Raw genomic sequence first — 17,496 nt, 5'->3', positions numbered from 1 at the left:
TCTCTGTAATCACTATGTACATTACATTGTTGTGACATAAATCCAGGTTGTGCATGTATATTCAGATTCAAATTCAGATTTTTGGAACACCCTATAATTATGTGAAATATATATTTATATGTGATAGTGATTCTTTAAACTATTTGGATATATTTTCCAAATTTAAAGTACATTTGATGGGTTTTTTTAAATAAATTAAACATTAAACAATGGGCTTAACAAATATAGTGCAAACTATATATTTAATGAAAGGACTAATTGTGTACATTGTGGTACAAAAATGTAATTTTTTAGGTATTTGTCATTGGAATCACCCTGTATATTTTTGGCACACTGTATCCATTCAAACTTTACAGATTTGAAATTCTGACAATATAATATGGTTTCTAAAAAATGTATACTTTTGCATAGTTTGGGTGAAATTGTTTTGAAATATAATCAGAAATGCAAAAAAGGAGTTGATTTTGGACAAATTGCAAGATGTGACATAAATTATTGGTTTCCACCTCAAAAAACATGACCAACTATCAAATTCGAGGCTTCTCAAATCTTGACCAAGTAAATCATTACAACTGAGTAGGCTATTTAAATGCATGCACCTTAATTCCTTGCAGTCATACTGAAGCTGTTTGACAAAAAAGACAAGACAGAAATCGCTTGGCTTAGTACATAAAGCTTGTTTATTATCTATATAAAGCTTGACAACATCTTGAAAACAATAAACCACGTTAACTCTCTATATAATAAAGTATGTTCAGCCACGCAATGCCTGCACTGCATGCTGGTTGATATGATATGTATCTTATGCTTCATTTTGGAGCATCTAAAAATGCTAAAGGTGAATCATGTTTTCATCTTATTATAAGTTGTTCAAAAATGCCCTCAAGGTTGTACATGCTATATAAATATGTTACATGCCACAATTTTATTTTTTAAACTGATCATTCTGAGTACACCTGAAATATTTCCATATGTCTGCTTTAGAATACACGTCCAAAAATTGTCAAAGTGTGAGAATCCGGAGTGAGAATGTGTCTTGAAATTTAAAAACTGTCCCTGTCTAAGAATGTCTGTTGAAATTTAAAAGACAATTTTGTCCAAGAATGTTGGAAAGAAAAAATGTCGACTTATATGGCGAAAAGTAACACGTGACAAAATTGACTTATCACGCCTATTGGTGATCACAGAATAATACCATGATACAAAACACTGTTCCGTATTTGATTTTTTATGACTTTTTTGTTTTTCTAGTTAAAATAAGGCTCCATTTGAAGCTTTAACTATTAAACAACGTATACTACAAGGCAAATGTCTGTTTTTTATTGTGTAATAGCTATAATATATTACATGTTTTAGATGCTCTTTGATCTCCACCACCGGGTGGCGCTAATCCACTTCTTGAAGACGATATCCCTTCACCATTTGGCGGCGCTGTAGCACCTTCAACTTCTTCAACCACCGGTGGCATCCTCCCTTTCTCTAGATTTGATTTGCTGTTAGAAACTACCAAGTCATCTGAAGGAGGAAAAAAGTGACAGAAGGAAATGAGATGATAATGATGAAACAAATTCCGTCCTATGTAAAAGGGAACCTTCTGGAAAACCAGAGTGCGGTAAAAGTACACAACCTGCGTTATTGTGTCCTCCTTATTGGTGTGCTCCGATATTTAGTTGCTAGATTAAAAAGCTCCGTTCATATTTTCTAAATTTTCTTCACTTAACATAAAAAGGAACTTTATTATTGTTTATGACCAACGTAAATGAGATGATATCATATAAAATCGTGTCATATTTTACCTTCGGTGTCGTTTTGTTCTCCAAACTCGTTACTTGCTGATCCACCATGCGATGCTTGTCTGAATCCAGGCGTAGCGCCCTCTTCGTGATATTTCATAGGAACAAGCCCAACTTCCTCACGTATTTGTTGCCCTTTAAGAAACCACAATTAAGGAAACGTACAATAATATTTATTGATCAAATTTACGTTTTGTAGTAATTTTAAGTGTGATGTGCCTTGAGTAATTTAATCTGATCACTTAACCTTGTTTACAATTTAAAGCTCTTTCATGAGAGATGAGAACACTCTTTAAAGTGATCATGCAAGAGTTGCTACAGATTTATTAATATCTTGGGAATTCCCATAAGACTCAATGTTATTGTATTGCATCAGGAAGTGGAAAATGCCTGTGGCGAAAATATGGTGAATGTGACAGAATGATTTAATTATAGCTGAGACTTTTGTCAAGTTTGGCATAAATAGGATTGACCTGCATGAGATCTTTCTGAATGTAGTGCACAAAATGTTGTGTTTAAGATTTGTGATTTTCATGCCATGTCAGTGCAAATTTGACCCCAAACATATTAAGTCATATTAATGTATTTTTAATACAACATCAGAATAATTTTACAGCTCGTGCGAAATAATGTATCATTGTGCCTGTTTTAACAGCTAAACAGACAATACATAATTACAAGTATACCGTATTTCGAAACATAAATCAGAAAAAAGCAATATAAAATATAAAAATGATCGTCAAGTGCATCCTTGAATTTATAACAATGCTGTTATGTGTAGAACAATGTGACACAGTTATGTTTGCACAATATTGTTCCCTTATGAACCACAATGCTAACGTAAAATAGGTATTCCAGGACTTGACCAGGACTGACTCAAAGAGCAAATTTGGGAAAATCGATGTCACAACTTTATAACAATATCAACCCTTTTGTTAAAATACGATCTATATTGTCAGCTTGACCTGAGTATTGGTCTGAGTATTGGTCTGATCAAGTTCAATACCATGAAGCATACTCCCAACTCCAAAAATGTAACTCTTTAAGTAAAACATAATAAAAAGATTTGGAACTTTGGACTGAAAAAGTGTCGTCCCCATGCAGTTTTATGCAAGGGTAATTTATTGTTTTTAAAGGTAACCATATGTTTGAGAGGATTTTAAGATATCATTCAAAATTCTCATTAGTAGTATGAAACGCTCTTAGAAATTCATCTAATGCACTTTAAGCTCACTAGCTTTTGAAACTCTTAAAAGAGATGTATGACAACATGTGGACAAATTTTATTTCATATTTTGATTTTATTTTTAATTCTGGATGATTATTTGTGCAAACGTCTGGAATTGGGAGTATATTAAAACAATAGAGTGCAGAAGGAAAATTTTATGAAAACTTACTTCTTCTTTCGATCTCGATATCACCTTTGTTTTTAAAACAAAAATATAATTTCTTTCTAACTTCTGTTATGACACACATAATGTATACCCAGCAAACACAAAACGTTATCGACATCATTTGCAAAAGGTTATAAAAGGTTGTCAGAAAACGTTTAAATGTTGGGTTATATAAAGGGTATATTAAGAGTATAAAACGGTTTCATAACCTTAAAAAACATTTTTTGATAATCTACTGCTCAGGAAACAAAAATGTTTTACAAAAAACGTTTAAATATCGGGTTATATAAAGGGTATAAAAACGTTTTAATAACATTCCAAAAACATTCTTGAAAACTTGATACAAAATATTATAAACAGAATATTATTTTGGGGTTGAAAAAATATTTTGCGAAAAATGTTTGCCCAAAATATTTTCAATAACGTTTTAAAAACGTTTTCATGACCTTTATATAACCCGACATTTAAATGTTCTTAAAATGTTTTGAAAAAAACATTTTAAGAACATTTCTGTGCTTGCTGGGTTCAAATATTTTAACATAATGTTATTTAAGTATTGACAAAATATTTGGCAAAAATGTTTGCAAAAATAGTTTACAATAACATTTTTTGAAAACATTTAAAAATATTGTTTTAGGTTGTTTTCATACAAAACATTTTAAAACGTTATCATGACCTTTATATAACCCGACATTTTAATGTTATTAAAACGTTTTTACCTAAACCAAAAGCCAAAATATAACTTATTTAAAACGTTTTTAAAACGTTTTGTGTTTGCTGGGTAATTTGTGTTTAAACATGCATTAATTTATTAACGGACATTATATTCAACGGGAAAATCTCTGTTCTGAAGTAAGAGGCATATCCTTACACAGATCAGCAGCATCCCTGACTAGGACCCTGACAAAAAAGGAGAAGATATATTCCTAGTTCTTGGTACTGTTTAAATGCGCACACATTCGGTAAACACCTTGATTTGGGTATAAATAGTGTAAATTGGTGTGATAGCGTAATTTTTGCGCGAAATGAGCCCAATGTGTATCAACTTTCACTTTTGCGCGAGCAGATATCCAGGTAAAATTAGACCGAACTAATACTTACTGGGCCGTTTTGTTCCAGTAACGCCACTGACACAGATAACTATTGCGTTTGATACTTTCAAAGGAACAATAACTTTCACGAGGAATGGAAAATATTAATATTTAGGATAATGGCCATGTGCACTGATTTGCTATTTCCTAAACATGATTTGCATTAAGATGATTCTGATCTACAACATTGTATTGACAATCTGTAGCCGACCAATGGCATGCACAAATAATGTAGATAAAGAGGTATTGAGTGGTCCACAGCCTCGTGCAATGAACTTACTCCAAAAAGTATTTTATACCATCAGAAACCAAGGACTATGCAACATAATCTTTCTTGCAACGGCATCGTCAAATTAGTATTTGTCGACATACAGAAATTGCACGGCGGGGCACCATAATACATGCACATGTGGTTAAAAAAGAGAGGAACTATTTTCTTGCATGGCATCTGAAAAGGTGCTTAAAAATCACTGAAAATACCAAGTTATACAGCCAAAAATTTGAAGATTTCAGATTAAGATTCAGAAATGATAACTGCACATCAGCCGGTGTGCTCCTGAAAAAAGGTGGGCGCGCTGTAAAACTGTAGTCATTTACACATCCGTGCTATAAACAAAAGTCTCATGTCATCATAATATTATGTTGAAATTTTGGTCATTTGGGGGTTGAACCTTCTACTCTTAATTCATAATAACGTCTTTTCGTTGTGAGAGTTCCATATATGAGAAAATCGTATTTGAAATTACCTAATTTTCAAATCAAAACTGTGTTATAGAGAATTAGTGGTATTAAAGCTTGTGCGTAACTGGAAAATTCAATAGCCTGAAGCAACTGAAATTTTAGAATTTTTTTGGGTATTGAACCATACCTAAAAAGAGGATGCTAGAATCACGAAATACCCCCTTTAATGGATTGTGATATGTATTTCCTCATGTATTTCCTCCAGGATTGAGAAATGGAAATAATAAGTCTCTGTTTCCTCAGGGCAAAAAAAAAAAGAGTCTGGTAGCGATTTTACCTCGTTGAAAGAAGAATCTATTTGGAGTATCTGGTGGACTTTTAATCATGTCCGTCTTTTCCGGTGGCGTGATACGACGCTTATCCCCTGATCCTGGTTTACCTTTGCCAATAATCTCATCAATGGTTGCTATATCATTGCTTTCCAGGAAGTATGTATGCATAGTGCCTTTGCCTTTTACCATGATCTCCCCTCGTTCTTCTAGTCTAAATCCTCTACTCTTTACGCAACTGTAACATGGAGGCAGATGAATAATTAGTAACTGATAATGCTGATCTTATATGCAAAAGACAATTTTTCAATTATACTACTCACAAAAAGTATCATTACACTTTTAAAAATTGGAGGATATTTCTTATGAATTAACACTGAAAAAGCTCAATGGATGGGGATATTATTTTGAACATTTTGATACCTCTCTCATGACTTGATGTGAGCGACATGTTGAAATTCAAAAAAAGGCGAGATTTCAAAAATTGATAAATCTGGCTATTCGCTACTTCTAAGCGCTTTCCCGCAATATTTAAAAATATTTGCGCTATGCATTCATCATTGGCATGTCACTATCACTACCGGCAGTATGTCATTGAGTATTACATTCTTTTAAAAAAATTAACGATACTTGTTGTTCGCAGTTTACATCTGACTCATTTTAAAGCTTACTTCTGCTATGAATGTTAGAGCTTTTCACATAAGTCATAATGGAATAAATGCATTTGTTCTTAATCTGTATCTTCAATTCTAATTCTTTCATTTCCTTACATATATGCCGGTATGCTTTTGTAATAATTATGATCAATGCTCTTGGGAATGTTTTGGGAATTTTTAAAGTATTTCTCCACAGATGGTGAACTTTAAACAAGCAAGTTAACAAACAAACAAACAAACAAACAAACAAGTAAATATACATGTTTCCTTACTCATATGAAGATTTACTCATGTGGATTTTATTTGGCAAGCCATGACTTTCCATCCTAGAAGCAGTATTAACAGTGTCACCAAATAAACAGTAGCGAGGCATCTTTTCTCCAACAACTCCAGCTACCACAGGCCCTGAATGGATACCAACTCGTATCTATACAAAGAATAAAGCAAAGTATAAGCTTGTATAAATGACATTTGTATCAATTTTCTATTTGCGACCTCTATTGTTTTGCAAAAATAGTAAAATGAAATGTTGAGTATCTTGGCGGCAGTATTTTTCTACCCTGCTTTTGCCTAATTTTTTCTCATTCTTTTAAAGCGCTTGAAAGCAAAACAATGCATTAATAGCACATAAACAAATCAAAGTATTGGTCATCATATGTCAAAAATAATAAAGGTTATCTTTTATTTTTCAACAAAACTAGAAAAGAGATTTTGTATTACATGTACCATGTGTTACTCCGCTTCTTGCCTGCTACTGAACTACAGCACTGATATTAACAACATTACATCATTTGTCACTTCATCTTTACAATACTAGTGTCGATTATTTATCCAGTAGTTAACCAAACACTGGAAATAACATTTGCAATAACTAACAGTGCGTCCGGAAACATCCGACTTCTTGCGATCAAGCAAAATCAGTCGGAACTCGGAAAAAGTAAATTTTCAGTTTCTTATAGGAAAGTAGAATTCATTTACAAAGCTGCATTTTGCTAACCCTATTGAAATTGAACACCCAGTTACAAAGATATAAGCAATTGAAGAGTTTCCAAAACAACAGGAAACAAAAGGAAATATTTACTTTGTTTGGCTATATCTCATAATCAATATTTCCGAGTTCCCGCTGATTTTGCTTGATCGCATCACATATGTGACTGATAGTGACGTAATGGTCGACGTGTAAGACCATTTAAATTCCGGTTATTTTAAGAGTGGTTGGTCATACGAGACCGGGTCCGGATGCATGTAACAGTTGAAAGTGAAGTTCCACTGTACATTTCTTAACTGCTCCAGTCGCTCCTATAATTTTGGCTATTCGGAATGGTGTTTCCGGACGCAAGGTAGTTCCAGTTTTTGATTTAATTACAAATTAATAAATAATTTTAGATAATGTCACCATCAGTCGGATGCCTGAAGCGGTACGGTATTTCCGAACACAAGGTCATTGTGAGTTTTATTTCCAGTTTTTGATATGATTATAAACTAATAACCATCTTTCGATCTACATCTATTATGAGTAATTTTTGCAAGTCATGTCATGGTGTATCCACAAATCCAAATCTGTTTTGTATGGAACAGCCGGAGTTTCTTGAAATACAAGCCGCCTTTGAGGTTTGAATGTATTGTTGCAACCTGGTACCCCCAACTAAACCACTAAACCGTATAGTTCAGTTTACAAATGATCTTAATCATATATGCCAGTTTAAGACATCTTAAAAGATAGCGCCTCTGTTTTTATGAAATAAATCCAATAAGTTTATTTTACGTTTTGAAGATATTTTGATACCATAGAATATAAAATAATTATTAATTTGGTAAGTAAAATGCCTCAACGGGGTATGTGGAAAGTTGTGGCCTGTGGAGGTGTCGGCCGTAACAAAAAGCGCTCAAAAATAACAGTGTTCAAGGTTGCCCCGCAGTGCTTGTGCAAAAATAATCTGAAGTAAAAAATATTATTAAGTTTTAAAAACTAGTCATAAACATCTAGGACGGCTTTTTTTACTTTTGTGAATTTCAATCAACACAAATGCCCAAATATGACCTCCCAGATGGTTTCGTCAAGTCTGCGCCATTCTAAATATGTATACTTTAGACCAACAGTTTAGCAGTTAAGAGGCCAAAACATTTCCATAATTCCAGGGTTAAGACCAGTCTTTAGTTTAAGTGTCTTTTCATGTTGGGCGAAATATTACGTACCCCAATCGGTTCTCTGGATACTGGTGAGATGACTTCTCTGCATAGAACCATCATACCAAGAGCCATGTTTGATATTCGTGCAGCATGTGTACTTGCAGGAACAGGAAGGCCACCGACAACCATGTATGCATCACCTATTGTTTCTACCTAATAAATGTAATGGGAAATGAACAATTATTATTAGCATTTATTATACTATGCACAAAAATTTCCGGACACTTAAAACAAAAGACACTTTATTTTGTAATGTAGTTTAAGTGTCTGTAAGAAATGGCTTTTATTTTAAGTGTTCGGAAACTTTTTGTGCGCAGTAAATGCGGCGACAGCAATGATCATAAACAATGGTTAGCAACTTGACTCTATTGATACACTTGAATATTATTATCACTTCAATATAATTCCCCGGGATAGTTCTGTAGTCTTATTGGCGCCACATCTGATTTGGCGCGAGTTTTAAAAGCTTATTGGGGTAAATTACAGAATCCGTTGTTTAGTTTTCCAAAAAAACAGCACCTAAGCGATAACCTTTTATTTGTCATACTATATGTGACAATAAAGCAGCAGTGAGATTTCTCAATATTTCGCCACTGACATGTGGTCCCCATTTTGATCATCTTAAAATCTAATGGATTATATAAGTGTGCCTGTCATTAGTATTTCCGCGTCTATTGTTTGTATCATTTCAGTCTAATTTAATTTTTGTTCTCTATGATCTGTTTCAGCTAGCTATTTTTGACCGATCACTTAAGGCTCGGATAGCGACGTTTGCACAGTATTTTTGTGGGACCTGAGAGCACATCAGACACACCAAATTGCATTCTGAATACGCGGAATAACTTTCTGATATCAAATAATTTAGATTTTTTTTTTGAAATTCGCCATATGATACAAATTTTATGACAAATTATTAAAACTTTTTTTTTATATTTAATAGTCCTCGAAATAGTTTTACAAATCTAAAAAGTGCTAAAAGTGTTTGTAGCTGGGATGAAAAGCCGTCCATCATATGAACATTTTGACCTTGAATTTTTTCCCCAAAAGATCTGAAATTTTTAGGTGTTTTGGGGAAAAATTATATCTTCAATACATAGGTCAAAGTTTCAAAGTTTTCATATGATACGGCTTTTCATCCCAGCTACATACACTTTAAGTACATATCATTAGATTTATAAAGATTACTTCGAGGACTGTTAAATATCAAAAATGTAGAAAATATTAACTTTTAATATATATAATTTGCCGTGAAATTTGCATTATATCGATCGCGATTTAAAAAAAAATCTAAATTATTTGATATAAGAATGACATTCCTAGTATTCAGAATGCAATTGCTCTCGGGCCCCACAAATACTTTGAAACGGTGGGTGACCGACCCCTTAACACTGACTTCTTGTGCCTGGACTCTGATGACATGCTTGTCACACTTTACTGTCGAAATACGTTCAACAGGAGAGGATCAATAGCCAGAGATGCCCTTTGCCAAGCAAATCTAAACCGTCAAGAGTAAGTTTATACATAGATAGCAATTAAACTGCGATGTTATATCCCCGTTCAATGTGAAATATATACTGCAATACGAACCTCAACTCGATTTTAATTTTCAACTTTGAAAGAAAATGAAGTGGGAAGCAATATAATCTGTTTAAAAACAATCCTTAGATAGAGCAACACAATTTTTTAGCATTATAAAGATATATATTATATATTAATTGAAGGGAAATAGTGAAATATGTGTGTGGAATTTATGCTAAGACACAAATCTCCTCGTGTATAAAAGTTCTTGGATTTCCGCTTTTATTCTCATAAAGGGCAAATACACTTTATACAAAAAAAACAACGGACAGTTTAAAATTGGCAACGAAATACTGCTCCGTGGAGGTAAATGCTATTTCAGGAACTCCAATCTTATTTCGTTCAACTTTCCATGCCTTATATAAACTACGCAAAAAAAGTTTCTTTATGGTTAGGAAATGTATCCTCTATTATAATCTTGTACGTTTGCTAAATAATCGCATGCGGGGGATTGCCCTGCGCATTTTGACACCTCAATCACTACCCTACGACACTCCTGAGAAAGGATATGGATGTACCAAGTACCAAGAGGTCGACAAATGAAAATTGCAAAGAAGCCTATTCAATGCTTTTAGAGCTGATTCACTGATCCAAGACGGTTTCATTATTCCCGCCTTTTCAATTTGAATTAAAGCATTTTCCTTGATGCATGTTGGATAAGTCCTGCAACCTGTTGTAGTCCCATATGCAGCAGCCATTGGTGAGGGATTTTACCTGATGCAAGACAACACAACACCACAGACTGGACACAAAACGTACTGAAAGACTGGAAAAGAAAGAGATTAATTAATCTCAAGTGAAGTTAGAAGCGGCAGTATGATGCCTGAAATGTGCTCAGCAAATAAACAAAAAATGTTATCTGCATGTTTGTTGTTTTTTGTATTCTTTTATGTTGAAAACTTGAATAGTCCCTTTGCAATTTTTATTTTTCGACCTCGTGTTACTAACATTCATATCTTTTCTCAGGAGTGTCGTAGGGTAGTGATTGAGGTGTCAAAATGCGCAAGACAATCCCCCACATGCGATTATTTAGCAAACGTACAAAATTAGTCGCTAGATTTTAATAGTGGGTAAATGTCCTAACCATAAAGAAACTTTTTTTGCGAAGTGTATTATATCGCTACCATTATTTTCTTACATTACTACGTGATAAACATGCAATACTTCTGTGTGCTTTTTTTTCAAAAAATATGAGTTTTAAGATTTGTCAAATTGTCGATATCATTCATACCTTATAAACGTCATGAACAGATGTCAGCATGTCAAATCGTGTGTACAATGAGTTGAGCATATTGACTATATCTATCGGACGACATTCGGCACATATATTTGTAAAGGAAACAATGTCACTGAAGAGAATTGTCACTATTTCGAATTCACCTGTCAAATGCAAATAAATGATATATCATATTTGCATTAGAAACAAACTTTCTTGTGGCGGTAGTTGACATCACTAACCCAAGTTGGAGCTTACGCAAATGAAAACCAGAATGCACTCAAAACAGATATTTCACATTTTTACTTGCGTTAGTATTGTCGGTATCATCATCTTATAAGCACCCCGGTTATTCACCCGTAAGTTCGACACAGACACAAGTTCAATACACCGTTAGAGTTACACATTTCCACCCAACACCCCACACAGACACACCTCCCCCAAACCTCCCCACACCCCACCCCCCCCCATATACAGACGGTTTATATATTGCAACATACAGCGACGTATAATATTGTAAGGATATTGTATCTACTAAGTATTTTATAACATCGTAGAAACTAAGTATCTTGTCAATCACATCGTTATGGTTTTGGCAGAATACCGAAAAGCAATTCGTCTGTTGACGAGTCGGCATTTGACATTCTACCAATACATGTCATTTATTATCAGCAATGAGAGAAAAAAATCTTACTTCGTGTATTTTAAAGTGACGTTTGAACTGTCTATCGTAATTGTCTTTCATAATTAAGATTCAACTCATTTAACAGGTGCAAAAACTCAAATTTCGTGAAATATTCTGAACGCGCGTATTTGCGCCCAAACGACCTAAGCTAATCGCAGGTCCATCCTTTGCGCTCATTTTTATCCAGCACCTTACCTTACCTGGGGTAGAACCGGCCATTAAAAATGACCATAGAGGGGAGTTGGTGAAGCCCACCATTGGTTTTTATAGTAAAATCCATGATTTTCATTTCACTCTTGTAAAATTATCCCAAGAGCTTCTAACTTTTTACTTCTTAGTTAGGTTGAAATAGTTATTCCTTTATATTTATGAGAAAATTCGGTGAAATTCATAGAATGTTCGTAGAATATTCGTAGAACTTTAAGCCGAAAATCAATTTCCCAAAATTGCAAGGGAGTGCTCACATTGTGCTACGGCGAATGTATTGCACTTCATCGTCATCAAACTAGAGATTCGTTGAAGACCAACAAATTTTTTTAAATATTCTGAAGTCGCTTTAAAATATATTGAGAAAATAACTTTTTTTTTCAAAAATCTCGGCAAAGCATGAGAAGAAAACCGTAAGGAAACACCAGTCTTTGAGATCGTATGCCCTATTGGATTTGCACAGAGTTCCGTATGCTCGGGCATAAAGAATTAAGATTTGTCTCTTTTGACAAATAACACGCAGTGTCTGGCTTATTCATTGTACTGTTGTAAAGGTTAGCTACATTAGTAAATATTCTGAAAGTGAAGACCTGAGCGCAAGAAGACCGTAAGTCCACTTGGCCCCTCAACGTGTGTACACTAAAGTTACGCATAGTTTCTTAGGGTTTAATAATGTTTAATACATGTTCCAGGGTGAAAACATCATGAAAGGTTGTGAAAGATTTGATTTGGCCCCTGAACATATATAACATTACCAAACTTTATTGTATACATGTTGATGGGCCAAGTGGACTTACGGCCTTTTTGCGCTCAGGTCTTCAAGTGCAACAAATACCTGTGGGGAATAATGTAGGGTTGTTTTGATAGTAAATAACAATAGCAAAATTGTCATACTTTGCTCTCTAGGTTGTTCATAATTATTATACATATATCTTACTAAAAATGTTCACACTCGTAAAGTAAGAGGCAAAAATCGCATACGTAGATATACATTTTAAAAGCATAACTAAATACCTCTTTCAATGTTGGGGCTAATACCCTGGGCCTTTAGACATGAAATTGACAAGGTATAAACAACTGAGCCTGTATCAAATGGTTTTAATGCAACCCAGCGTAAAAATAATAAGAGTACAGTCGACAGATTTCCGAATATCTTATAATACGGTCACCGTGTTTGGGATTATATAAATATGATCTGTGAAGCACTTTGCAGGCTATGTGAAATTGAAAATTATTTTTAATTTAAAGCATCGTTTGTGTTCTTGCATTAAATGATCTTCCCGTAGTAAATGATAATGCTTTTGGTAAATTTATTTAAATGATCAATAAGCGTAATAAATGACACTATTCAACCTTGAAATTTTCTACGTCGGTGCGTATTTAAAAGAGCAGCCTGTGCTTGAATGAAATTGGAAGCATATTCATTCACAGAAATGCTTCATGCTGAAAGAAAAATATTTGATTGAAATAGTGTTTAAAAACGTTGTTAATGCGTTTGGTAAAACTATATCACAAATGATCAAAAAGCGTATTAAATGGCACCTTCCAAGCTTGAAAGAGTTAACGTCGGTGCGTATTTAAAAGAGCTCGCTGTGCTTTTGTGATTAAAAGAAAAACAAGTGACCGAAATCATTGCCTAATCTTGCGCTCACCTGCTTCGACACGTTTTCCTTCCCTGAGTTGATCTGCCACCTGTCTTGGTAACATGGAATGTAATAACATATCCGTCTTCATCTTTTCGTTTTCCAATTCTTGCAATGCTCCCCTTAGTTCCTCTTTCTTTTGTTCTAATTGTTTACCCAGTTCTATCTCAGCCAATCGCTGATGATTAAATAAGATGAGATCACGTGTGACGTCATGAAATGGAATGTCCGATAAATGAAGATTTCTCTGTTCTAGTTCTTCAAGACTGGCAACACGTGGGGAACAGATATAGGCCATAACATCGTGTTGCTCTATCCACACCATTTGACCTATAGAAAAGTGACAGCAAAAACAAGACGCAAATTAATATCCTTCAAAGTACTAACAAAAATTTTGCTTCTTGCAGCAGTCATTTCTGCCAGAGATGATAGATATTATTATTATTATTATTATTTTTATTATTATTATTATTATTATTATTGTTATTATTATTATTGTTATTATTTATTATTATTATTATTATTAGTGTTATTATTATTATTATTATTATTATTATTATTATTATTATTGGTTGTTGTTGTTGTTGTTGTTGTTGTTGTTGTTGTTGTTGTTGTTGTTGTTGTTGTTGTTATTATTATTAGTATTATTATTATTATTATTATTATTATTATTATATTAGTAGTAGTAGTAGTAGTAGTAGTAGTAGTAGTAGTAGTAGTAGTAGTAGTAGTAGTAGTAGTAGTAGTAGGGATGCCCACTCTCAATACAGTTTCCACTAGAACGATTTTTCATTTACTGTGTGCGTGCACTCACACACGTATTGTCTATGGAGAAACTGATCGATACAAGAAATCCCAGGCATGTTAAATGGCGTACATACTTGTTTTGATCCAAATGTAGGCCTATATCAGGGTGTTTCAAGAAATTCCTGATTCCACCAGAAAACATTCACCAAACTTTTTCCTGTTTGGTCAGTAAATAGAGAGGACCTTCCTGCATGAAGAGATCAACTTTTTTAATGAAAAATTTAATGAGATGAGAACTACAACAGGTTGAAGTGACACCATTCCGTGCATCAGGTGTTCAAACGCAATTATCTCCGAATTTGGAGTGAATCAGACAAGCAAACTTACATACTCATAAAATTTAACTATTTATGAAGACAAAATGTGTAGGATGTTAAGAAATTTAAGAATGTTTAAGCCTACTGCGGCCCATCTCAAATCATGCACTTCCCCGTGCACTTCTCACTACCATGTCCATTTCATAGGGAGTATAAAACCGGGGACCATCATGGCTTCCATGCACACAGTGTATTGCTCAATGTAGTAAAGATAACCTTTGAGTTGGAGCAAATTTCTCAAAATTGGTAGTGATTAATGTTACCAAACTTATGCCATGATGAAATATAATAATTTTTGAAGATAAAATGTGCTGACCTTAAAAGATTGAACAATGTTTAAGACTACCGCTTTTCATTTGAAATAATGCACTTATTGTTCATCTCCTCTATGGAGATATTTTCCATGGCGGCCATCTATGATCATGCTTGAGGTTTCAACAAACAAACCATGGGTTTTGAGGTCTTATAGTTTTTGTTGTATGTCAACAAAATCGATTAAATTTTCAGGATGATCTTATTTTCATGTTGTTATAAGCAAATATAATGTTCCAGATAAGATAGTTAATAAATACATTAAGAAAAAGTACCTTAAAGTTGCACTTTCTGTTAGTATTCCTTTTTGGACTTTAACTTTTTAACATGTTCTAGCAGCCCTATATAAAACCGTGACACTCGAAAGGCCATATTTCTGGAATGAAACGTCCGATTAAGATTATTTAAACGCCAAAATGTTTCTTTCATCAATTCCCATCCAATAAGTTAGGTCTGAATCAATTTAAAAGTACTTCAATTTTTAGTGGACATGCCTAGTAGTAGTAGTAGTAGTAATTAGTAGTAGTATTATTATTGTTTTATATTCATGAGCTTTCCCATGCGAGACTAATGTGCCTTATAATATTAAAATCATAAACTCCATAATATCAAATATTTAATATAATTATGAGAATTATGATTAACATATATTACGCATAATTCGTTTTAATTTAAAAATACATTTTAAGCAATTTTTTTTAAATATTTATGAATATCCGTGATTTGTTTTGATGTAAATGAAAAATACCTTCCTGTTTCTTTTTCAAATAATTTTTAAATATTTGTACTTGGAATTGTACCTGAAATCTGTTCAACATTATAAATGTAACTTGAATCTCCTTTAAACACTTCTCTCCTTCTCTCTTTCGTATTTCAAAGGCGTTCAACCCATACAGTTTTTCACTTTCAAGTTTATGCAGGCATTAAAGACAAACAGCTCTAATTCGGTAACTAAATAAGCAGTCATCTTAATTTTCACCTCACGATGTACCTATCTAACCTACCCCTCAACTGCAGCATAGGTTGGTCCTTTTCCCAGTCGCTTGTAATCACATCTCTCTTAGTCTGAAGCACGAATTGCATGTTAATGAACTTTCTGATGCTCTTTATATGCCAGTCAACTTGCGGATGTAGTAACTCAAAGAAGTCCAGTATTGAATTCTTCTCGTAACTCCCTAGACTTGGTAACACCCTTTGAATATGCACACCTGCTTGAAGTATTCGAAGATCGGTATCGAAGATAAGATGAAAAGGAAAATATTGGCAGAACATTTGCTGAGTTATCCACATCTTCTCTGGGTATACAGGTGCAAACGTTCTAACAATTTTTGCTGATGATGGGCGTGAATGAGGCACAGGGCAACCCCCTTTTGAAGGTGTTAATGTTGGTTGATCGACAATAGTCTTTAGTATAGACGTCATTTCCTGTAACATAAAAAAGAAAAATATTTACAGATAAATTAAATTGTGAATTGTGAAAAAGTAACACAAAAAACGTATTAAGTCGTATTTGGTCGAATAAAGTATAAAATTGTTTCTTTCTTTGTGTGTGGGGGTGTGTGTGTGTGTGTTGCTTCTTTTCTTTCCATTTCCATATTTTTATCTTTAAACAAAAACAAAGTTAGTTGTAAAACTCTTTTTGCATGCGTCTTTAACTTTTGCCTACACATTATTTGATCTAAAAATGCATACTGACTGGTAAGACTTATGATCATGTTACATCGGCCGAAACCGTCATATAAAGTGTCTTGAATAATAATATCTCTACCCACTGTAATCTAATCACTCTACAACGAAAATAATCCAAATAAAACCAGATCGTGTATATAGTGCAAACGGTATGTTTTAAAAACATTGCAAAAATAATTGCGTTGTGATCAAACAAAATCAGTCTGAAGTCGGGCATATTCAATTTTCATTTTTCTACTTTGATGTATAAAGCATTTGCAAAGCTATATAAAAGTTGAAGGGTTCCCAAAACAATAGAAAAGAGAAGAAATTATTTCTTTTGTTTGATTATATCTCAAAATCAATATTTCCAACTTCTGACTAATTTTGCTTCATCACATCACAATTTTGCTACTTTCTGGACAAACTTTATATTATATAATTCCTTGTTTTGCCATTGTGTATACCATTGAATATTTTGCAATTTAAGTAACAAAGGATCTGCTGCATCACACCCGTATCATAAATCTTGATTGAAACATGATAAATGAAAACATAAATGTGAAATATAATAACACCTTGAGCTTAATAAAAGGGAAAGCTCAAACAGCAGGCAAGACCATATAATTATGGCCAGAGGGTAACATGCATGAGTAGGCATGTATAGTCTTGCAAATAATTATATGGCTAACTTAATTTCCCCATGGACCATCCCATGAATTAGCATAGGGCTACAACTGCTGGTCTACTAGTCAGTTTATGGTCTCATTTCCACACCTTTTTCTAGCTGTGGCTTTAAAATAATAATATTTGAAAGACATATCACTTTAAACATTTAAAGGACACGAAAATCCAGATACCCTCGCTTTGTTGTTAGCCTTTTTCTATACATATAATCTTCTTGATCGTAGAAGGTGGCCCCACAATTA

The 17,496-nt window shown here is 33.6% G+C and overlaps 1 protein-coding gene across 1 annotated transcript in view; it reads right to left on the bottom strand.

Annotated features, from left to right (window-relative positions):
* Positions 1 to 283: 283 nt before the first annotated feature.
* LOC140154483 (guanylate cyclase soluble subunit beta-2-like) overlaps positions 284 to 17,496 on the bottom strand; it is a 73,966-nt gene continuing 56,753 nt past the window's right edge. Inside the window, exons 7-14 of the mRNA XM_072177051.1 lie at positions 15,904 to 16,324; positions 13,473 to 13,793; positions 10,944 to 11,092; positions 8,141 to 8,287; positions 6,217 to 6,371; positions 5,297 to 5,526; positions 1,797 to 1,928; positions 284 to 1,515 (exon numbers count right to left, since the gene is read on the bottom strand). Coding sequence (XP_072033152.1) covers positions 1,334 to 1,515; positions 1,797 to 1,928; positions 5,297 to 5,526; positions 6,217 to 6,371; positions 8,141 to 8,287; positions 10,944 to 11,092; positions 13,473 to 13,793; positions 15,904 to 16,324 — 1,737 coding nt within the window. The 3' untranslated portion in view covers positions 284 to 1,333. The remainder of the gene's footprint in view (positions 1,516 to 1,796; positions 1,929 to 5,296; positions 5,527 to 6,216; positions 6,372 to 8,140; positions 8,288 to 10,943; positions 11,093 to 13,472; positions 13,794 to 15,903; positions 16,325 to 17,496) is intronic.

Source organism: Amphiura filiformis, chromosome 6, assembly GCF_039555335.1.
Source record: "Amphiura filiformis chromosome 6, Afil_fr2py, whole genome shotgun sequence".
NCBI lineage: Eukaryota > Metazoa > Echinodermata > Ophiuroidea > Amphilepidida > Amphiuridae > Amphiura > Amphiura filiformis.
The sequence above is the reverse complement of the archived record's forward strand: the minus strand, read 5'-3'. Positions and strand labels throughout refer to the sequence as shown.